Genomic DNA, 24,384 nt, shown 5'->3' on the forward strand with positions numbered 1-24,384 from the left:
ATTGTTATAGTGTAGATAATGTTATTTAGTAGTGATATGTTATATTTAGAGTGGCTAATATACGCTTTTGCATTCTTTGAGTAAGCGTGCTGTCTATTTTCTTGATTTACAACATAGTTGTTTTCAGCATAGGTTGATATTGGTTTGCCAACCTCCAGGTGGTGGCTGGAGTTCTGTATCCTTACTTGTATCCTATTGGGAACTGGTTTACATTGCTGCTGTAGAAGATTGAATTGAAACAGACTATTTTTCTATGTAATTGATTTGCTACAAAAAGTATGGCATGCTATGGGGCTGAAGAAAAGAATGTGAAACGGCCGTCCCCCATTTCTTGGATTTATACCTGCAATTGGATATCCTAAAGGAACTGGTTATCTTTGAAATCCAGAAGAGGACTTTTGCCTCCTGATTTACACCAAAAAATTACTTCATACTTACCTTGTATCTTTGTATATATTTAGCAACTTAGTAGTTAAGATTTCATGTTGCACACTTGTTTTGTCTTTTCTATCTTTGCCACCTATTATATATTTGCTACTTTGTGTCCTGTCTATGTGCTCTTTTGTACCATTTCTCCCGTGCTAATTTCCAAACCTCCAGGTGGTGGCTGGAGTTCTGCTATTACAACTGATCTCCAGGCGACAGAGATCAGTTCCCCTGGAGAAAATGGCCGTTTTGGCAGGTGTACTCTATAGCACTGAAGTCCCTCCCCTCCCCAAACCCCACCCTCCTCAGGCTCCGCCCCCAAAATCTCCAGGTATTTCCCAACCTGGAGCTGGCAACCCTAATAGGAGGCGACTTAGCACCCCTACTCATAAATCCCTTTGAATTCCAGTTCGGGAATGGATGTTAGTCTGTAATTCCTCCTCACCCATTTTCAATACGGGTTGCCCCAGTGTTTCTATGCTCGAAATCCTTATCACGTTTCTTTTGCTACGCCTGCAGTTCCAAGCTCTCAGAGAAGAGCTGTCCTCTTGGACGCTGCATGGTTGAAACAGCCTATGGTAGAATATACGAAGGGTCTTTTCACTCTCAGGCCATGTTTCCATCTAGCTCCGCAGAGTCTGCTCTGACCAGCAGTGGCTTTCTCGGGGCTCCGGCAACAATTGCGGTGTCACGTGCCGTCCCAACAGTGATTCTCAGTCCAGGTCTCGCAAGACTCAAAGAGTCTCTCTAATTCTGTCAAGGGGTGTCTTGAAACTCTCCAAACAAAATTAACTCTCCAAACAAAATTAACTCTCCAAACAAAATTAACACAGCCCGGATAACCTACAACAGTGATGGCGAACCTTTTAGAGACCGAGTGCCCAAACTGCAACCAAAAACCCACTTATTTATCGCCGAGTGCCAATGCGGCAATTTAACCTGAATACCACCCCCAGAGGGAGAGGCTAGGGTTGCCAAGTTCCTCTTCGCCATGAGTGGGAGGTTTTTGGGGTGACGCCTGAGGAGGGCGGGGTTTGGGGAAGGACTTCAGTGCCATAGAGTCCAATTGCCAAAGTGGCAATTTTTTCCAGGGGAACTGATCTCTATTGGTTGGAGATCACCTGTAATAGCAGATCTCCAGCTAGTACCTGGAGATTGGCAACTAGTTCCTTAGTGTTTTCTCTCTACATATCAAGATAAATGGAAAGGTGTTTGGAGGATAGCTTGTGGGCACTTCAAAGTGGAATAGGACTACATGCCCCTCCGCCCGCACAGACCCAGAGGGTGCCGGAGAAGCCGCTGGAGGGAAAGAAGGAAGGAAGGAAGGAAGGAAGGAAAGAAGGGAAGGGAGGGGGAAAGGGAAGGAAGGGAGGGAGAGAAAGAAAGAAAAAGAGAGAGAAAGGGAGAAAGAAATGGAGCAAGGGAGAGAAAGAAAAGGACAGAGGGAGACAGAAAAAGAAAGAGGCCATTTATGCATGGGAGGTTTTGCCTTGGATTTGCCACTCGGTGGGGCTCAGCGGCAGGCTTGTGAGAGGCGAGCAGGGTGGGGCAGAGGGCGCCTCCTTCGCACCCACCGACCAGCCATGCCCCTCTGCCCGCACAGGCCCAGAGGGCGCCGGAGAAGCCGCCGGCCATGCCGAGTGTGAGCGCTCGGCTTCTGTTCCCCGCTCTCCCACCCGCCTGGCTGGCCGCGCACGCTCCAGGGGCAGCAATGGCAGCAGCTTCTGTGGGAGAGTCCGGGGGCCACAGCCAATGATGTCGGAGGTTCCCCACCCCTGGGCTACAGCCTCCCCCATCCGGGGTGGGGCAGAGCCAGAAAGGCCAGTGGCTTGGAGGAACAGTGCGTGCCGGCAGAAAGGGCTACGCGTGCCGGAAGTGGCACCCGTGCCATAGGTTCGCCAACACGGACCTACAAGAACCAATAACTTTCATTCGTTTCCATTTTAAAATGCATGTACCGCAAATTTTCTTCTTCTCTGGGCAGTTTTCGACCCTTCAGATACATTGTATGGGATCCTAAGAATCCTCGGCCGTCGAAGCTCAGGAGCTGAATTCTGGGGAGCCCAGCAAGATACCGAGGAGTAGAAGAAGAGTTGGTTTTTATATGCCAACTTTCTCTACCACTTAAGGAGGAATCAACCCGGCTTACAATCACCTTCCCTTCCCCTCCCCACAACAAGACACCCTGTGAGGTAGGTGGGGCTGAGAGAGCTGTGACTAGCCCAAGGTCACCCAGCTGGCTTCATGTGGAGAAGTGGGGAAACGTCAAAGTTAATCCGGACTGCGTTTCGACCACGATCTGACCTGTTCTGCTTTTTGCTTCTTATATGAAGTCCTTGGGACCATTGTAAAGAGTACTAGACGTTCTCATTGAAGACTCCGTTGGGAGCAATGCATTCTAGAATTGTATTGTGATGTTTGTTATTGTTTCACTTTTTGCACTGATGTCTTACTTGCACGAAATTTGCACTAAATCTGTGTTTGCATTCTGGTCGTTGTTTGGTACTTTATTTTGTTCCTGATTCCCAAGCTCCATGTACTAGCTGGAGATCTCCTGCTATTACACCTGATCTCCAGCTGATAGAGATCAGTTCACCTGGAGAAAATCGCCCCTTTAGCAATTGGACTCTGTGGCATTGAAGTCCCTCCCCTCCCCAAACCCCGCCCTCCTCAGGCTCCACCCCAAAAATCTCCAGGTATTTTCCAACCCAGAGCTGGCAACCCTATTCCTAACTCACAGTAGGACAGGCTGGAGGAAGGGCAGAGTGGAGTCCCATGACCTAACATAATAGGCATGCTCATAAGAACACAGGAAAGGCCCTGCTGGATCAGACCAAGGCCCATCAAGTCCAGCAGTCTATTCACACAGTGGCCAGCCAGGCGTCTCTAGGAAGCCCACAAACAAGTCAACTGTGGCAGCATTGTCCTGCCTGTGTTTTACAGCACTTAATATAATAGGCATGCTCCTCTGATCCTGGAGAGAATAGGTATGCATCATGAACCTGGATTTCTAGCTCCAGGTTGGTAAATACCTGGAGATTTTGGGGGTGGAGACTGAGGAGGGCAGGGTTTGGGAAGGGACTTCATTGGGGTATAATGCCATAGAGCCCACCTTCCAAAGCACCCATTTCCTCTAGTTCAGTGGTTCCCAACCTTTTTTTGACCAGGGACCACTAGGACTCTTTTGTTCGGTGCAGGGACCCCAAGGTTCAAAATAAAAATTCCGAGAATTTGAAAATAAACTTTAATCATAACTGTTAGTTAAACATTAAACTTAGAATAAAATTTCAATATATATTTTTATAATAGAGAACTTTTAATTGAAAATATTAATGTATTATTGGTTTATAACTTTGTTTCGTGGACCTTAATTTACTTCTCGCGGACCCCTGGGGTTCCACGGACCCCTGGTTGGGAACCAGTACTCTAGTTGAACTGATCTCTGTCTCCTGGAGATTACTTGTAGTCCCAGATCTCCAGCCACCACCTGGAGGCTGGCAATCCTAGTTCTCGTGGGTGGAGCCTGGTGGACTCTGGGGCCTCATGGGTGGAGCCTAGTAGAATCTGGGGTGTTGTGGGCGGAGCCTAATAGAGTCTAGTTTTTACGGTCTTCTCAGATGTCGATACCGGTTAACTGGCAACATTTTTTTTAAAAAAAAAAACTGGTTGTATAATGAAATAGAGTCTGGTTAGCAATCCGTTCGACGACTTCCATAATTTTTAAAAAGCGGCATCAAGGATATTGTTAAAAATGCACGACAAAGACGTCTACAAACAATTTCGCCGAAGGTTCTGTTGGGTTCTTTTTAAAAAAAAAAAATCTAGCTGGAGCCTCTTGATTGGAATAATATTTCCTTTTCACTGCTGTCCTGTTTTGTTTCTTTGGCAACCCCCCCCCCCCAAACCCTGCTTCCTACCTCCTTTGTACCTAGCATTTTCGCTCCCCCTCCCCTCCCTTAAAAGGTTTGATGATGCATTGTGATTTTTCCCTTTTCTACGGGGGCTTTATGAAGGAAGCTGGAGGCACTTCTCATTAGTCTCTCTGACATCTTTTATCACTTATCAGAGGAACAAGCAAACGGAGTGTGATTCCTTTGATCATGGCAAAAGTAGAAAGACTATTAAAAAAAACCTATGAAGATTCGCTAAGTAGAAAGTGGGGAAGACAGTCGGCAGCGTGTTTCAAAGGAAGAAACATGATTTAAAGTTGCCAGATTTGCTTGTATGTATTAAAGAATTGTTAATGATGCTACATTCTCCCCTGTATCCTTAGTTTTCTTCCTTTTCTTTCTTTTAAACAGGCAAACAAGCTATTGCAGGCAGCAAGGGCAGGTGATATCAATGGAGTAGGGGAAAAATAGCTTGAAAGATGGGTTTGTCTCAAAGGGATTTGTGGATTCATTGAAAAATGGCTGGAAGAGAAGAAGAAGAAGAAGAAGAAAAACAAAAATAGGAGCGCACGATCAAGCTCTCCTGGGAGAGCGGTGCAGAATTCTGTAAAGGGTCCTTTTCCTTTGAGAGGAAGCAGGATTTTGTAGCAGTGAATGGGGTGTTAGTGAAGGATGTCTGCGGAAATTGGAAACCTTGTCGTTATCCTTCTGTAACGCAGGGCCCTCCGTTCTCAAAGAGACCCGGAGAAAAAGGGCCATCTCGAATCGGCATTGTAGGGAAGAAGAAAGCATCTTATCTGGGGAATAGACTATTTTGTCAAGCCAATTCTTCCCCCGGCTCCTTCTGTCCTTGTTACCATCTTGATGGATCAGATGGAGAGTGGAAAGTTCAGTGGCTAAGTTAACTGGCGTCGAGTCATGTGGTGATGGCCGTTGCCATCAAGGGCACTGGAGTGAGAGATGCCCCCAATCTGACCGACAGGGCCCCATATCCCCTGTGAGCTCTGTGGAACATCAGCTCCTAAGATCAGCCTTGCTCTGTCCAAGGACCTCCTCTCTTGGGGAGGGATTGGGGCTCAGTGGTAGAGCATCTGCTTGGCATGCAGAAGGTCCTAAGTTCCATCCTTGGCGTCTCCAGTTAAAGAGACCCGGCAAGTAGGCGATGTGAAAGACCTCTGCCTGAGACCCTGGAGAGCTGGTGCTAGTCTAAGTAGACAATACTGACCTTGATGGACCCATGGCCTGATTCAGTGTAAGACCACTTCATGTGCATTCATGTGTGTGACCATCAAGTCCAGAGTTCTGATTTGAACATTGTTCAGCCATATGCCTTTGGAAACTCAATAAAGGCCATGGCTGGTGGTTTCTTTGCAACATCTGGCATTCAGGAATTTTCTGCACATAGAAGTTAACCAACATGGCTAACGGCTAGGGTTGCCAGGTCCCTCTTCGCCACCAGTGGGAGGTTTTTGGGGTGGAGCCTGAGGAGGGCTGGGTTTGGGGAGGGGAGGGACTTCAATGCCATAGAGTCCAATTGCCAAAGTGGCCATTTTCTCCAGGTGAACTGATCTCTTATGGCTGGAGATCAGTTGTAATAGCAGGAGATCTCCAGCTAGTACCTGGAGGCTGGCAACCCTACTGACGGCCTGGTTAAGGACCTATCTGCTGTGAATTTCTCAAAAAATAAATAAATTAAAGGCTGTCCAAATGGATGCACGTCTTGACTGACCACTGGCTAAAAAGTCTTTAAAAAAAAGAGTTCTGAAAAATGCATGGCATATAAGCCTATCTGTCTGATATTTATTTGGGTCATCCTCCAAGGAGCTCAGGCTAACATGCATAGTTCTCTCCTCCACGTACCTTCACAATAACCCAAACCTGTGAGTGTTGACCTTGGTCCTGGTTTGACACTGTGGTCTGTCCATGACTACTAGTTAAAACGAATACTAGTCATGATGCATCTAGGGTTGCCAGGTCCCTCTTCACTACCGGAGGGAGGTTTTGGGGGCGGAGCCTTAATTAGTACAGTACCTGGAGGTTAGCACCCTATTTTTGTGTGACCTTGGGCCAGTCATTCTCTCTTGGTCTAACCTACCTCACTGGGTTGTTTTGTGAGGATAAAGCGAAGGAAGGGAGAGTGTAAGCTGCTTTGGTTCCCTATTGGACAGAAAAGTGGGGGTAAATAAACACAAGCACAGAGGTACTCTGTCATGCGCCCTACCTTGGGTTGCCAGGTCCTTCCTGGCAACCAGCGGGAGCTTCACAGAGGCGGGTTCGGGGGTGGTGATCTGCATGCCCAGCACGATGATGTCACTTCCCGGTTGGTGCAGAAGCACCGGCATCTCTCAGGGGACACTCTAGCACTCGACCCCCAAAACTGTATGGTTCCCATTTTTGAGACAGCCAATTCCCTTAGTACCAGTGCATATTTTCTCCAGGCCATTACCGGGCAGCTGGGAACCCTAGCCCTACCTGAGCTATGAAGTTTAAAACAATTTTGGGGGCTGAATCCTGACGCAAATGAATTTCATCTAGTTATCCCGCTGGTTCATTCTGGATCCATCCCGCTGATCCATCGCTTTTGATTCTGCCGGTAGGGAGTCCCTGGACAACCTAAGCTAAAACCTGAAATGGCAAATTCGCTGGCTTTCTATTTTCCTTTGCGCTGCTCAGAAAAAAAGGTTGGTATACTTTTTCTCCTGTCCTCCCCTCATTATTTGATAGTTCTTTTAGGAGTTGCAAGTTTTAACTTTGTCTCCTTTTGATCAGGAGGAAACGGCGGAGCAGGAATGGAGGCGCTGCGGTGACTCCGGCTTTGAACTCACCAGGCCTAAAAGCCTGCAAGAATATTTTCTCTTTCAGCTTTCTAGCTGGCTCGAACAGCTTCCTGATAAAGAGAGATATTAAACTGTCCTTAAGGACGACTAGAAAAGTAAGCTTTTCCCATTCTAAAACTCACAATGGAATTGATTTCTTTAATTATTTAAGGACATTAAAAATTTAAATGTTAGACTTTGGGAATTATTTATTTCTAACGCTTTTTTTTAAGCCCCCCCCCCTTTGCTATTTAAGATTAAAAGTTTTGATTTTTTAAATAAATGCACCTGGATGCCTAGGATGATGCGGTTGCAGTCAATGTCACAGCACCATCTAGTGGCACGCTAGATAAACGTCAGGGGGAAATGCTTCTTGCTGCTTTTCTGAAACTTTTAATAGGCAAGTTATACTTTCTCGGAACTGGAGCAGCATCGCGACTAGGAAAAAGGTCTGCGATCCTGGTGGTTTTTAGTGCAAATCTTGCTTCTGCGTCAAGTGAATGAGATGGGGAGGGGCTGTGGCTCAGTGGTGGAGCATCTGCTTCGCATGCAGAAGCCCCCAGGTTCAATCCCTGGCATCTCCAGTTAAAGGGACTAGGCAGGTAGGTGATGTGAAAGACCTCAGCCTGAGACCCTGGAGAGCTGCTGCCGGTCTTAGTAGACAATACTGACATTGATGGATCAAGGGTCTAATTCAGTATAATGCAGCTTCATGTGTTCATGTGACCCTGTTCATGTGTGTGTTCATGGGAGGGGCTGTGGCTCAGTGGTAGAGCATCTGCCTGGCATGCAGAAGGTCCCAAGTTCCATCCCCAGCATCTCCAGTTAAAGGGACCAGGCAAGTAGGTGATGTGAAAGACCTCTACTTGAGACCCTGGAGAACTGCTGCCAGTCTGAGCAGACAATGCTGACTTTGATGGACCAAGGGCCTGGTTCAGTATAAGGCAGCTTCATGTGTTCATGATCTCAGGAAGGCTATTCTTTGTGGGGCTGTTTTGGGAGGCTCTGGCTGGGATGGTTATATTGGCTCATTAATGCTGCTCATCCCCCCTTTCTCTCTGTGCCCAATCCACCCTACTGCCCAATAGTGTTGCCAGGTCCCCCCAGGCCACCGGCGGGGGATGGGGGGTAGGGTTGCCAGATTCAGGTCAGGAAACTCCTGGAGATTTGGGGATGGAGCCTGGGGAGGACAGGGACATCAGTGGGGCACAATGCCATAAAGTCCGCCCTCCAACGCATCCCTTTTCTCCAGGGGAACAGATCTGTGTAGTCTGGAGATGAGCTGTAATTCTGGGGGATCCCCAGGACAGGGTGAGGTGACCAGCAGTAGCTACTCTATTTGCTTTCTCTGGAAGAGAAGAAGAAGGAGAAGGAGAAGAATTGATTTTGTACCCCGCTTTTCTTTACCTTCTTTTTGGTTGCTTTCTCCAGAGTTCAGCTGATCTCCCTCCATGGCAGCGCTGTCCAAAAAGGAAGAGAGAATCAAGAGCACCTGCTTAAGGTTGCCAACTCCAGCTTGGGAAATTCCTGGGGATTTGGGGGTGGGGTGGAGCCTGGAGAGGGTGGAGTTTGTGCTGGGGAGGAAGGTCAGCATGGATGTGATGTCATAGAGCCCACTCTCCAAAGCTGCCATTTTCTCCAGGGGAACTGATCTCTGTAGTGTGGAGATCGGTTGAAATTCTGGGAGAGCTCCAGGTCCTCCCCACTGGCGGGAGGTTTTTGGGGTGGAGCCTGAGGAGGGCAGGGTTTGGGGAAGGGAGGGACTTCAATGCCGTAGAGTCCAATTGCCAAAGCAGCCATTTTCTCCAGGTGAACTGATCTCTATCAGCTAGAGATCAGTTGCAATAGCATAAGATCTCCAGCTAGAACCTGGAGGTTGGCAACCCTATATAAAAGAGTGGGGGAAAGGAGGAACAAATACTGAATTTGGTGAGATGAGTAGACTTCAGCCCTTATTAAGATATACAAGAATGGAATAATTATCCTTGGTTGATGGCGTAGCCAATACGCCCAGATAGCGAGGCTGAAGTTGTATAGATCACAGGATTCCCTGTAAACAAGATGTTGTGGGGAGGAACAGCTTGCTTTCCTGCATATTTCAGAAAGAACCAGACAACCTCAGGGACGCTTTCAGTTATTTTCAAGAGTGGTGTATGAGCTATTACCTCCTTAATGGCCCAAATGATCTATTAATTGATATGGAAATAGGCCCAAACTCAGCATTTTTTAGTGCAACTCCCCGAGGCGGTCTAAACCAATCTGTCCAGATTTTATTTCAATTCAGGGGGGGTGGGTGGGTTTACGAGCTGTCTGAGGTTTGTAAGGCAAGCCGGGCAGATGTTTGCTGTCTCCTCTTTTGGCTGAGATGAAACCTGCTCCAGTTGTATGTCTTGATTGACGTGCATTATAGGTTTGTCAAGCGAGAGCCATCATATTGAAGCTCTAAAATCTGCCGTCATGCGACAGAAAGCAGAAAGTATAAAGACTTTCCCCCCTGCTGTCAAGTTACAGCTGACTTATGGTGACCTCATGGGGTTTTCGAGGCAAGAGACATTCAGAGGTGGCTTGCCTTTGCTTGCCTCTGCATCCTGACTTGGGCTGCCAACCTCCAGGTACTAGCTGGAGATTTCCAGCAGATAGAGATCAGTTTACCTGGAGAAAATGGCTGCTCCGCCCCAAAAATCTCCAGGTATTTCCCAACCCAAATCTAGCAACCCAAAGGCTAGCCCGATCTTGTCAGATCTTGGATGCTTACCAGGGTCAGCCCTGGTTAGTACTTGCATGGGAGACCGCCAAGGAAGTCCAGGGTTGCTACACACAGGCAGGCGATGTCAATCCATCACTGAATGATTCCTGCCTTGAAAACCCTACGGGGGTTGTCATAAGTTGGCAGTGGCTTGAGGACACTTTCTACCACCATAGTAGCTGTAGTCCTATGGGAAATGAGTTTGCACAGGCAGAATATTTTCATGTTTTATTATCAGTGGTTGACCTCTGGCAGGTACAGGGTGTGATGCCAGAAGCCAGACCTTTCAGCCTGACGGGAACACTGCAGGCTGCCTTTGGCTAAGCAAGGTGCTCGGCCCGGCATAAAGCGCTAAATGCTAGAGCTTGGGGGGCATTCTATGAATTCAACAGGCAGTAGATTTAGGACAGACAAAAGGAAGTACTTCTTAGCTTTGATGCATAGTTCGTTTCTGGAACTAGGGTTGCCAGCCTCCAGCAGGGGCCTGGCAATTTCCCAGCATTACAACTGATCTCCTGCAATCAGTTCCCCTGGAGAAAATGGCTGCTTTAGAGGGTGGACTCTATGGCATTATACTCTTTTGGGGTCCCTCCCTTTCCTGAACCCTGCCATCCCCAAATCTCCAGGGATTTCCCAAGCTGGCGTGGGCAACCTTAAATGGAACTCTCTGCCACAAGATGCACTGATGGATGCTAGCTGTAGCTTGTTTCGAAAGGGGGTTGGTCACATTCGAGGAGAATGTAATAGCTAAATGGATCCTTCATTTCCAGAGGCAGTGTACCTGTGAATGCCAGCTGCTAGTGGGGTGCTGGGAGAGGCAAGAGTGGGGGCAAGTGTTGGACTCTGTGCTTTGTTTGTAGGCTCTCTGAGGATATCTGGCTGTCTACTGTGGGGAACAGGAGGCTGGACTAGTAGGGTTGCCAGGTCCCTCTTCGCAACTGGCAGGAGATTTTTGGGGTGGAGCCTGAGGAGGGCAGGGTTTGAGGAGGGGAGGGACTTCAATACCATAGAGTCCAATTGCCAAAGCGGCCATTTTCTCCAGGTGAACTGATCTCTATTGGCTGGAGATCAGTTGTAATAGCAGGAGATCTCCAGCTAGTATCTGGAGGTTGGCAACACTGTGGACTAGACTTGCCTTTGGTTGGATCCAGCAAGGCTCTTTCTTCATCTTAAAAATGTTTCATAGTCCTTCCAGGTAAGGGAGAGGCCATGGGCGACCTGGGTGGATTGCATCACTGGATCTTAAGAATGTACCGTAGACTAGAAGATACTGTAACCTGCAACCACACACCACTAACTCTAGCCCCAGTGTCCCCAGAGAAGACCCCCCCATTATCCACTCAGTGTAGGGTTGCCAGGTCTCTCTTTGTCACCGGCAGGAGGTTTTTGGGGCAGAGCCTGAGGAGGGCAGGGTTTGGGGAGAGACTTCAATGCCAAAGAGTCCAATGGCCAAAGCGGCCATTTTCTCTAGGGGAACTGATCTTTCAGTTGTAATAGCAAATCTCCAGCTAGTACCTGGAGGTTGGCAACCCTAACTCAATGTACGTACTCCTGAACAGCAAGTTCTTTCAGGGTCACTGCTTTTCTGGGTCCTTTCTTGGCTCTTCTCTCTTCCAGTTTCTCTTGTAAGGACACAAAGTCCTTGCCAAGTTCATACGCCATGGAGATCATTGTTTCCAGCAGGGGCATAAAGTATCTGTGCTTGGGATGGTTCTGAAGGCGCCGTAAGGCTTTCTCTCCAAATTCATAGCCGCTTCTGGAATCATCTAGGTCTTTGTGACAGATGAGAATGGCACAAAGGGTTGGGACCAGAAGAATCGGCCTGTGCTTGATTAGTTTTTCCTGCAGGGGCACAACTTGCAGAAATATCTCCAAAGCTCTGGTATACTGTCCTCCACGTAGGCAACTGTAGGCTTCCTCCATTTCGAGTCCTATTAAGAAATCGATAAACGTACTCGACGTCTGGATACATTCCATGGAATAGAGAAGCCGCAGGTAATCCTGGAAGGCTAATTTCCTCTCCATGATAACGTCTTCCGTGAAGTTCCCAGTCAAGCTCTTTTTGGGAAAGGGAACGTCTTCCATTTCATCATAAAACGTCTTCAAAAGGTTTGCGTGCAGCCTTTCGAAATCTGAGTACCGGCGCTCAATTATTGATCTGTTGCTGTCGAAACTGCCAGTTTGGATGATGATGATTTGGTATTTCTAACAGGAAACAAACCAACAGGGGAAAAAAAGAAAAGAAATCAAACCATCTTCAAGCTTGGCACAAGCAAAAGGTTGGCATCATGGCAAACTCATAACTGCTTCTCAGGGCCGAGCTAAGCCAATCGGATTGGCTTTCTCTTCATCCTGAGAAGAAAGGGATCCAATCAGGATGAAGGTTGTATTTGGGTATGGAGAGTAGTGCTTTTTGCACAGTGGACAAACCAGACTTGAGGATCATGGCCTTCAACAGCTGATCAGCCCCTACCTTGTGGATCCCTACCACAAAGCTCTTGATTCCAGATCCATCTTAATTCATCTCTCCAGTATATCAACCCCATAAACCTTGTGCAAATGTACCCCTGCCCGTTGTCCTAACCATGGTTATGAGACCAGACGTCTCCAGTGGGAGCATTTCTCCTCCCCTCTTATTTCTGAGTTCCCCCTTTCTTTCATTTTAAAAGCTAACTATGGCTAGTGTTATGTTCGCGCCACTTTTTTTTTTTGGCTACAAAAGTTAATTTGTAAACTATGGGTTTGGCGCTAACCATGGTTAGGAGTCAAGACATGCCCAGTGGGACTGTGCTTCCCCTTCTTCGTTCCCTCTCATGTGTGATTTCCCCCTTCCTTTCGTTTTCAGAGCTAATTGTGGCTAGTGTTCGGTGTACATCACAGAGGGCTCCCCCCCAACCCTGGTTAGCTCAAATAACACTTTTCAGACTACACGTTGGAGCTTTCCATGGCTAATGAATACTGCTGGTGGTGGTGTGCTAGCCCCAGTTATCTGTCTACTACATTTTTTATCCCACCTTTCCTCCTAGGAGCTCAGGATGGCATATGAGGTCCCCTCCCCCATTTTAGCAACCCTATGAGGTAGATTAGGTGGAGTGGGAGGCTGGCTGGCCCAGAGTCATGGCTAAGCTGGGATCTTCCTGGTCCAATATTCCAAACATTATCTCATACTAGCTCTTGATTAGCTAGTGGATTTTGAAATCTTTTTGGGAAAGGGAGAGGATTCCATGATTTGGCAATAGGTTGAGGCTGTTCAGTACTATTTCACATTCCCTCATGAGCTTACCACATACTTAGAGAAGGCCTTCTCTACAATTCTGGCAGACGGGATTTCAAAAAGTACTTTGACTGCTCGGCAATTGCGTTTCTCATTCCTCCAGTATTCCTGAAGTTCTTTTGTGGTCATGGAAGAGTTGGGACTTAGAGAGTTCTTTGGACTTCTGTTAGCACCTAAAATGAAACATCAACTGTGTGTTTGAGTCCAAGCAATAACTCAGGCACCTGGTGCTCTCTACTCATCCATAGTAGCTCTCCAAGGTGTTTCTGTACCCTGATTTAAGCTAAGTTGCCAGGACTGGAATTCATTATTTTACATATTTGAAGTATGAGATCCACTGTTGAGCTCTGCAATGGAAATTGCTAGATTGTCCCCCTTCCCATCCTCCCCCCAAAGTTCAACAACAGGTACAGGGTGAGAGATTCCATTTCTCTCTCTCTAGAAGAAGAAGAAGAAGAAAAAGAAGAAAAAGAAGAAAAAGAAGAAAAAGAACATAAGAGTTCGAAGAAGAAGAAGAAGAGTTGGTTTTATATGCCAAATTTCTCTACCACTTAAGGAAGACTCAAACCGGCTTACAATCACCTTCCCTTCCCCTCCCCACACCCTGTGAGGTAGGTGGGGCTGTAAGAGCTCTAAGAGAGCTGTGACTAGCCCAAGGTCACCCAGCTGGCTTCATGTGTAGGAGTGGGAAAACCAACCTGGTTCACCAGATTAGCCTCCGCTGCTCATGTGTAGGAATGAGGAATCAAACCTGGTTCTCCAGATCAGAGTCCACTGCTCCAAACCACTGTTCTTAACCTATACACCATGGTCACTCTATAGGACTACACCATGCTGGCTCAATAGGACTAGGGTTGTAGAACTAATCAGAAATCTAAAAACAGAAAGATGTAGACAAGCTGGAACGTGTCCAGAGGGGGGCAACAAAGATGGTGAGGGGTCTGGAGACCAAGTCCTATGAGGAAAGGTTGAAGGAGCTGGGTATGTTTAGCTTGAAGAGGAGAAGACTGAGAGGGGATATGATGACCATCTTCAAGTTCTTGAAAGGCTGTCATAGAGAGGATGGTGCCGAGTTGTTTTCTGTTGCCCCAGGAGATTGGACCAGAACCAACGGGTTGAAATTAAATCAAAACAGTTTCCATCTTGACATTAGGAAGAATTTTCTAACAGTTAGAGCTGTTCCTCAGTGGAACAGGCTTCCTCGGGAGGTGGTGAGCTCTCCTTCCCTTGGGGTTTTTAAGAAGAGGTTAGATGGCCATCTGTCAGCAATGCTGATTCTGTGACCTTAGGCAGATGATGAGAGGGAGGGCATCTTGGCCATCTTCTGGTCACTGGGTGTGTGTGTGGGGGGGAGGTAGTTGTGAATTTCCTGCATTGTGCAGGGGGTTGGACTAGATGACCCTGGTGGTACCTTCCAACTCTATAATTCTATGATTCTAACAGGACTGAAGCAAAGTTTAGGGATTAACATGACACATTAAATGATGAAAAAATCACACAGTAGGACCCTAGTTTCAGCAAGCAAAACACAGTGGTATACACCACAGTATCTAACATCTTATCTAAGTAACAAATCATTTTGTACAGTGCAAACTCTATTGCCTGTGTAGAAAAGCCCTCTTGAATAATTCAGTTTTGCATAGTTTGCAGGAAGCCAGGAGAAGGGGAGCCTTCCTGACTTCCTCAGGCAGGCCATTACATAAGGTAGGGGCCACAACGGAGAAGGCACATGTATGGGCACTTACTAATTTTGCCCATTTTCAGGTTGGCACCTGTAGAAGACCTTGCTCAAATGAGGGAAGCTGTCATGGCAGTGCATAGGGGGAGAGCAGACAATACTGACCAATGGCCTGCCTCAGTTAAGGGGGAGGGGCTGTGGCTCAGTGGTAGAGCATCTGCTTGGCATGCAGAAGGTCCCAGGTTCAATCCCCGGCATCTCCAGTTAAAGGAACTGGGCCAGTAGGTGATGTGAAAGACCTCTGCCTGAGACCATGGAGAGCCGCTGCCGGTCTGAGTAGACGATACTGACTTCATGTGTTCATGTGTTCAAGACAATATGTTCATGCATGATCTAAATCAGAGATGTTGAACTCAATTGTTACAAGGGCCAGATGGACATAAATGCCACTTGGTTGGGCTGGGCCAGTCCTCGCCAGTCCAGATTGAGAGTGGCGGGGGGGATGGCTGCCTCATGGGCAGGATAAGAGCTTTCAAGGGGCCGGATCCGGCCCGCGGGCCTTATGGTTGACACCCCCGATCTAAATAGTAGGATGGCAGATTATAAATCGTTACTGTGGAGGAGGGAGGTGTTGTTGGCAAATGTATATTTTGGAGCCAGTCTTTGAAAATCACCCCCAAGGTGGGTTTTGTTACTGGCTATGTCATCTGTTTTACTTGGTACTCATGTGAAACCGTTTCCTTAGAAGTTCCTATTTTCGGCTGCCAAATGGCAGGTCACCGAGTGCTATTTCAGTCCTGACGCTGAGGGTAAATTCTATTTGAGCTGAAACAAATTTGGTGTAACTCAAGGCAACCAGATGCAAAACCAGCAAGGCCTAACCTGTGAGATCGCTAGTTTCTTTCTGCTCCTGGTTTCTTCTAAATGAAGTCAGGTCTTCGTATCCATCGTCTTCATCTGAGTGGGCAGCCGCAGCAGAATCGGGTGTGACCCCAGTTGCTTCTTTGTGGTTGCTTTCTCCAGAGTAGGGCAGGCCTCCTTCCATGGCAGAGCTGTCCAAAAAGGAAGAGAGTCAAGAGCACCTGCTTAGGGTTGCCAACTCCAGCTTGGGAAATTCCTGGAGATTTTGGGGGGTGGAGCTTGGAGAGGGTGGAGTCTGTGGCAGGGAGGGAGGTCAGCATGGATGTAATGCCATAGAGTCCACCCTCTAAAGCTACAATTCCCCCCCAGGGGAACTGATGTCTGTATTCTGCAGATGTCATTCTGAGAACTCCAGCCCTCACCAGGAGGTTGACAACCCTAACCAGTGCAAGCAACTAAAATATGGATCAGTCTGGTAAACAGAACTGGTGTAACTGGGGTTGCCAATCCTTCTTCGCCACCGGTGGGAAGTTTTTTGGGCGGAGCCTGAGGAGGGTAAGGTTTGGGGAGGGGAGGGACTTCAATGCCATAGAGTCCAATTGCCAAAGTGGCCATTTTCTCCAGGTGATCTCTATTGGCTAGAGATCAGTTGTAACAGCAGGAGATCTCCAGCTAGTACCTGGAGGTTGGCAACCCTAGGTGTAACTGGGTTGGAGTGGGTGTTGGATACCTGGAAAGACTCACCTACCAGGAAGGGAAGGAGGAACAATCAGTCCTTGCAGATGATGATGATAATAAAATAAAATAAAATATAAAGAAGAAGAAGAAGAAATCCAACTAGAAGACAGTACATATGCAGTATTGGCAGCTATCAGCTAATCAGGGTAAAAGCCCAGGGAAAGCAGTCAGAATATAGCAAGTTCTGGGTGTGCATATATGTGTGCGTGTATGTCAGTGTTCAGAATATTTTTAGGTTCCTCTTTCCATTAAAAAAAATGCTCGAGGCAGCTTAGAAGCTTAGAAACATAAAATGATAAAACATAAAACAATATTAATTACAACAGATTAAAAGAGGGCAGGTCGAGCCCTTGAAAGCAGCAGCTAAAAAAGCATTGCGTGGTGGAATGCAAACATCAAACGGTCTGCTGAAACAATTCGGTCCCAGTTCGGAGCGGCAATGAACGAACAGATGAAATGTGCTGCAGGGCGCATTATATAAACCGATGAGAATGGAGGGCAAAAGAGAACCCGTGAGAAGGAGAAGGAGAGCCCAGTTTCCCACTTTGGTGATACCTCCGCCAGCTGCTGTCTTTTAAAAGGCCGCAGGGGCATGATTTACTCATGATTTATTAATAGGTTGCCAACCTCCAGGTAGTGGCAGGAGATCTCCTGCTATTACAACTGATCTCCAGCCGATAGAGGTCAGTTCACCTGGAGAAAATGGTTGCTTTGGCAATTAGACTCTATGGCATTGAAGTCCCCCCCCCCTCCACAAACACCGCCCTCCTCAGGCTCAGCCCCCAAAACCTCCCGCTGGTGGTGAAGAGGGACCTGGCAACCCTAGACCCAAATTCATTGATGTTTTTATATACACTTTATACACATAGCCTGAATGTAATTTTAAACAATGTTTTAACGTTATTTTGTGTACACTGAACAATCAGAAAGCAAATTGGCATGCTGCTGAGGGCCTCTGAGTAATGCTGGCTCAAAAAGCCTGGTTTTTTTTGGGTGGGGGGAGTCCAGATAAGGGATATTCAACCTGTATAACTACTGGTATTGGCTATGTTCTGATTGATCTGTAGGTCATCCCACGTTTTTTACACTGTTCCTAAGTGTATTTCATGGGTCTTTCACAGCAGATCCTTTTTGGAAACTCCTTGGTTTCACAAGTTTCCTGGGCGTCACAATCATCCCATCAATTACGAAAAGCTCCTGACTGCTGTTCCAATGATCTCTTACAAGGAGATCACAGCTGCCTCTGTCTTCTGCCCATCCTTGAATGGACACTTTTTAAAGAATCCTCAATAAGTCATTTTTCTCTGTTCTCGCTTTTGCGTACGGTACATTGAACCACCAGAAAGCAAAGGTGTAACTATCTCACCAGAATACCTGTATCAGCTGTTAAACAAGAGCAACAACAAACAATCTAACAATGGCAGGCTTTCAGTCTCCGCCTACGATGCAGTGTACCCTGTATTTTATTTTATTTTTAGGTGAGAAGAAACATAGAAAGCAGGCAGCATGGATCTGACTGCAAGCCAGCTCGAAGGGTCCGGTTTTCGTTTTTTTTTTAGATATATATTTTTTTATGTTTATAACATAAAACAAAACAAAACAAACAGTTACAATAATGAAAACAAAATAAAAAAAGATACAAAAGAGTATCAATTGTATGTTCTAGTTCATACATTCATAGTTACAAAGTTATAAAGTTCAAAAAACAAAGATACCCTTTTGACCCTCCACTCACCTTAAAAAAGTGACCCCTCACCAGACTTCCGAAGAAGTGTCTAAACAGTTTTAACAATAATATTAACAGTAAAATAGAAAAGTAATAAAACTTGTTTCTATAACTCACTAACTAAAATAGTAAAATCCATTTTTGCCAGTTTATCCCAATATGTGACGGCCTTTTCTCAAGTTTTTTTGTAATCTTCCATATCTTTTCCATGTAGGAATTCTGTTAATTTGGCCATCCTCATATACATCCATAGTTTCTCTCTCCAGTCACGAATTGAAGGTTTTCGGATATCCAGATAAGAGATGCTCCATCAGTACAAGCCTTCTTTAAGGACACGCCACTCTTTGTCGTCATTTTTTTTTCTTTGCCAGATACAGCCCATTAAAACCCATGTTCCTGCCTGATACCTCTAATAATCTATAAAGCAAAAACCAAATACTGACCTGTTGCGTTGTGGAAAGTATTGCAGAGTGGCAACGCTGCTCAAAAAGTCCCTAGTATTTTCTGAAAGCGCTGCTTCTGTTTCCTCTGCATTCTGAGAATAGTAACTTTCGCTTTGCGCTAACATCTCCAGAAGGAAGAAGGAAGTGCTCAGTCTTAACAGGCTTCCTGGTTCAATTTATTTTCGGAGTTTAAAGAGGGTGGTTATGCCGTTAAGTGAGATCAGGATTCAAGGTCTGGTAATCTTTGGTGCGGATCTGAACGCCCTGTTTAAGGGGCTGCCCTGTCTTGTTAAGGGGTCTTCAGGCTGGGGTTCACAGAAAGCCACGCAATACTTTTTCTTAGGACCAACCCAAATGGCACAAAACAGCGTGGCAGCTTGCGAGTCCTACAGACCTTTTCATCGGGCGAGATGTTTTAAAATCTAAAGGGGAGAGAAGAAAAAGAGTGGTCTCAGCCCATGATTTTAATACTTTGTCTTGCATGTGTCTTGGGTGAGATGTTGAGGAGGTATGCAGATTTAAAATGGCACTGGACTCAGGTTAGATGTTTGGTCGACTGGGAAGAAGAAGCCAAAAATGGAAGCATTGCATTAAGAAACAAAAATAAGCATCTGATCTCTCTGACAGGACTGTAATCTTTTGCTATGTAAATGTTTTGTGTTTTATTTCTGCAATTTAATGTGGGGTTTTATATGTATGTATGGTGTGGTTTAAAATTAGGGTTGCCAGGTCCCTCTACGCCACTGGCAGAGATTTTTGGGGCGGAGCCTGAGGAGGGCATGGTTTGGGGAGGGGAAGGACTTCAATGCCATAGAGTCCAATGGCCAAAGCGACCATTTTCTCCAGGTGAACTGATCTCTATCGGCTAGAGATCAGTTATAATAGCAGGAGATCCTCTGGTATTACCTGGGGGTTGGCAACCCTATTTAAAATGCAGGCATCTAAGGTAAGAAAGAGAAGAAGAAGAGTTGGTTTTTATATGCTGACTTTCTCTACCACTTAAGGGAGAATCAGACCAGCTTACAATCACCTTCCCTTCCCCTTCCCCTATGAGGTGGGTGGGGCTGAGAGAGTGTGACTAGCCCAAGGTCACCCAGCTGGCTTCGTGTGTAGGCGTGGGGAAACCAATCCAGTTCACCAGATTAGCCTCCGCCGCTCATGTGGAGGAGCGGGGAATCAAACCCGGTTCTCCAGATCAGACTCCACTGCTCCAAAGAGGGGGGCTGGATGGATGAGTGATGATTGGATGTAGGGTTGCCATCCTCCAGGTGGGTGGCCTGGAGATATCCCAGAATTACAACTGATTTCCAGGCTACAGAGATCAGTTGCCCTGCAGAAAACGGCTTCTGTGGAGGGTGGACTGTATGGTATTATACCATGCTGAGGTCCCTCCCATCCCCAGACCTGCCCTTCCTAGGCTCCCCCCACAAATCTCCAGGTATTTCTCATCCAGGAGTTGGCAACCCTAAGGTGGTAGCTGTGTTTGCTACGGTGTGGGGTTGACTGGGTTTGTTTGGAGGGTTTGCGTGAGAAACAGGAGAGGGACTGAAGAGTTAGGGAGAATGTGAGGTACTGAGGGTAAAAATGCATGGTCGCTTTAGCCTCCTTTATTCCCTGTTTCAGCCAGGATTTAGCCCGGATTGAACGCATGTTTGGCGCAACGCATCCGTTCGATCCTGGCTGAATCCTGGCTGAAACAGGGAATAAAGGAGGCTAAAGCGACCGTGCGTTTTTGCCCTGAGAAAAGTTTGTGTTTTTCCCCATGTGGAATTTTTTAGCCTAAGTAGCAAGTGCGTAAAATAAGCCTTTGTGGCTAGGTCTATTTAGGGAACTTAAAAAAGAAAAGAAAAAAGAAGCCCTACGCCTGTCTGGCAACCAGGAAGTTAGTAGTCTTAATGAAACCATGACACGTTTGAATCAAAGTGAAATCATTAAGCTTTTAAACTTGTTAAACAACTTAAGAATATCTGTTTTATTTAAAATAAAGGATCTCCTTTTACCTGACAGCCACCACCCACACTCTGACTGTTGTCATTCTATCAAATATAACTAAGATATCCTATTCTTCCGGTTAAACTAAGCGGTCTAGGGCAGGAGCCTTTGGTGGTAGCGAAAATTATTAGGAAATGCTAATTACATCAAGAAGGTAGCTTAAGGGAGCCAGCGTGGTATAGTGGTTAAGAGCAGTGGTTTGGAGTGGTGGACTCTGATCTGGAGAACCAGGTTGGTTTCCCCACTCTTCCACATGAAGCCAGCTGGGTGACCCTGGGCTAGTCACAGCTCTCTTAGAGCTCTCTCAGCCTCACCTACCTCTCAGGGTTTCTGTTGTAGGGAAGGGAAGGTTATTGTAAACTGGTTTGATTCTTCCTTAAGTGGTAGAGAAAGTCGACATATGAAAACCAACTCTCCTTCTCCTTCTTCTTCCAGGTCATTTCAGAGTATTACAGAGAGGTGCCACTACAGGCACTACACATTAGGGGTTTCAAAAAAGGGCCAAATGTTACAAGGACACACAGATCCCCCAGAAAGTTTCCAGTGCAACTACCTGCAACTTTCTACTTTGAGAGCCTAGAGTGAGTGCGGAAATTATGTTATGGCGGTTTCATACTACCTCTTCTGCTAGGAGGGCACGGAGGGAGAGAGAGAGAGAGAGAGAGAGAGAGAAAGATTGCTTGAGGTATTCAAAAATTGAACAGATGGAGAAGGGAGGAGGACGTTAAAGATGCTCCTCACCTGGGCCAGCCTTGATGAGATGGTGGAAGAGCAAGTTGAACCACATATATCACATATCTAGAACTTGTACTAAAATCCAGAAATGAGGCCAAACTTATAGGTATGCATGTGCTGTCATTTCGCAACCTACTTATGGTGACCCCAGCATAGGGTTGCCAAAGTGCCTCTTCGGCACTGGTGGGAGGTTTTTGGGGTGGAGCCTAAAGAGGGCAGGGTTTGAGGAGAGGAGGGACTTCAATGCCATAGAGTCCAATTGCCAAAGCGGCCATTTTCTCCAAGTGAACTGAGCTCTGTCAGTTGGAGATCAGTTGTAATAGCAGGAGATCTCCAGCTACTACCTGGAGGTTGGCAGCCCTACCCCAGCAAGGAGCTTTCAAGGCAAGTGAGAAGCAGAGGTACTTTGCCAGTGCCTTCCTCTGCAGAGTCTTCCTGGGTGGTCTGTCATCCAGGTACTGATCCTGTTTAGCTTCTGCGTTCTGATGAGATTAGGCTACTCCATGCCACCTTCTCTCCTGTGGCCCAACACGGGCTTTATTTGAACACATGAACACATGAAGCTGCCTTACTCTGAATCAGACCCTTGGTCCATCAAAGTCAGTATTGTATACTCAGACTCTCAGCTGCTCTCCAAGGTCTCAGGCAGGGATCTTTCACATCACCTACCTGCCTAGTCCCTTTAACTGTAGCTTCTGGGGATTGAACCTGGGACCTTCTGCATGCCAAGCAGATGCTCTACCACTGAGCCACAGCCCCTCCCCTATTTCTTTTTCTCTCCTACTACTTTGTCATTGGGAGTTTTATTTTTGGTTTATAGTGTGTGTGCCCTACTCACAGTGAGTGGCACCAATGACACAGAGCGTGAAATTTACCTTAATGTGCTGATAGATGTATTTGTAGCAAAGGTATGCAGCAAAGATTTCTGGGCTGTAATTCACAAGGCACAAAAGCCCCCTTGATCTGACTGAAGCAAAAGGAAATGAAGTAGTGAAGTATCTCTTTTTAATTTCCACTGTGCTCAGCAATTTGAAAGCTCAACAGCTTGGTTATTGGCTGATAAGCAGGTCACTGTTAAAATAAGATCCACAGATGTGAGAGGGTTGTACAACTACATAAAAAAAGAGGGAGAAATCGTTTTCAGGCTGCTTCCTGTCAAAAGCATTAAAAAGTGGTGCCAGAAAACATCCGGATAGTCTATCCCACAGCGACGCAGAATCATTAAAGGAAAATTTGTTTCAAAATCTGGGGTAAGATAATAAAGAAGAAGAAGAAGAGTTGGTTTTTATATGCCGACTTTTGCCATTTATGCACAGGAGGTTTTGCCTTGGATTTGCCACTCTCTAGATGCATATTTTCCCCACCCGAAATCTCAAAACTCTGCATGGGGGCTTATTGTTGAGTTTAGAAAATTTGGATGGGGAAAATGTGCATCTAGAGAGTGGCAAATCCAAGGCAAAGCCTCCCATGCATAAATGGCCTTTCTGTACCACTTAAGGGAGACTCAAACCGGCTTACAATCACCTTTCCTTCCCCTCCCCACAACAGGCACCCTGTGAGGTGGGTGGGGCTGAGAGAGCTGTGACTAGCCCAAGGTCGCCCAGCTGGCTGCATGTGTAGGAGTGGGGAAACAAATCCAGTTCACCAGATTAGCGTCCTCCGCTCATGTGGAGGAGTGGGGGAATCAAACCCGGTTCTCCAGTTCAGAGTCCACCGCTCCAAACCACCGCTCTTAACCACGACACCACGCTGGTGTAAAAAGGTAGAGACAAAATGTGTGTTGGGTTCCTGAAAATTCTCTGTTTCTGAGAGTGTACCAAATAGACATTTCCTTTTTGTATTTAAAATGAGGATGCTTTTTTCCCTCTATTTTACAAGTGAATACTCCTAAAGCAAGAATACTGGATTAAGTCAAGATACTCATTCTGATAGACTGAGGGACTCTTCATCTATATATCTAATAGCGACGTGTGGCCCCTGGATCCTGAGGCCTACATCAAAAGACCTGCTCCTGAAGGCTTAGCTCCAAGTACTGTTGTCAACTTGCCAGAATCCAGGGCAGCCAGTCCCCTGATGAGTAGGGCCAGATCCTAGACTATCTTCCCCCACAAGTGCTACTTGCACCCAGCAAGAGCAACAGGGCCCGCGGGCCTGCGAGGAGGCAATTCAGCGCCGGAGGAGCGCCGGGCTGGCAGCCTGTGTTCCAGCTACTGAGCCCGATCACTGCCTAAGTGTACATAGTGCTTTGTAGGATTGGGTCTCGATCAAGTCTTGGCCAGGTGAAGCCCAGGAACAGGTGGGATGGCTCCTGCCCTCCAGGGTAACTTAAGCCCTGGGTTAAGCAGAGAGCCTTGCTGGTCCAACTAGTTCTTATGGTTGGCTTGCTTCCATGCTACTCATGAGTAGAGTTGCCAGGTCCCTTTTCGCCACCGGCAGGAGGTTTTTGGGATGGAGCCTGAGGAGGGCAGGGTTCAGGAGGGGAGGGACTTCAATGCCATAGAGCCCAATTGCCAAAGTGGCCATTTTCTCCAGGGGAACTGATCTCTATCGGCTGGAGATCAGGTGTAATGGCAGGAGATCTTCAGCTAGTATCTGGAGGTTGGCAACCCTACTCATGAGACTGGAGCATGTCCAGTGGAGCGTGTCCAGAGGAGGGTGACCAGAATGGTCAGAGGTCTGGAATCCATGCCCTGTGAGGAGAGACTTAGGGAGTTGGGTTAGTTTAGTTTGGAGAAGAGAAGGTTGAGGGGAGACATGATAGCCATGTTTAAATATTTGAAGGGATGTCATGTTGATGAGGGCACTAGCTTGTTCTCTGTTGCTCCAGAGACTAGGGCACGGAGTAATGGATTTAAACTAATTGAAAAGCGATTCCACCTAAACATTAGGAAGAACTTTCTGACGGTGAGGGCTGTTCGATGGTGGAATGCACTGCCTCGGAGGGTGCTAGAGTCCCCGTCTTTGGAGGTCTTTAAGGAGAGGCTGGATGGCCATCTGTCGGGAGAGCTTTGAATGTGGGATCCTGCCTGGCGGGGGGAGGGTTGTTGTCACTGGGCATG

General features: G+C 46.8%; 1 protein-coding gene and 1 non-coding gene across 2 annotated transcripts; one reads left to right on the top strand and one right to left on the bottom strand.

The window, feature by feature from the left end:
* The first annotated feature begins 7,644 nt into the window (after positions 1-7,644).
* On the top strand, positions 7,645-7,716 carry TRNAA-CGC (transfer RNA alanine (anticodon CGC)). The gene has a single exon. It is a non-coding gene; the product is annotated as a tRNA-Ala (tRNA).
* A 3,698-nt stretch (positions 7,717-11,414) lies between these two features.
* Positions 11,415-15,875, bottom strand: SNX20 (sorting nexin 20). Its single transcript, XM_056862962.1, has 3 exons — positions 15,713-15,875; positions 13,162-13,325; positions 11,415-12,083 (listed from the first exon to the last, which is right to left on the bottom strand). Exons 1-3 carry the CDS (start codon positions 15,873-15,875, stop codon positions 11,415-11,417), a joined length of 996 nt encoding a protein of 331 aa, XP_056718940.1.
* Positions 15,876-24,384: the final 8,509 nt, after the last annotated feature.

This window comes from Euleptes europaea, chromosome 17 (genome assembly GCF_029931775.1).
Source record: "Euleptes europaea isolate rEulEur1 chromosome 17, rEulEur1.hap1, whole genome shotgun sequence".
NCBI classification, from domain to species: domain Eukaryota; kingdom Metazoa; phylum Chordata; class Lepidosauria; order Squamata; family Sphaerodactylidae; genus Euleptes; species Euleptes europaea.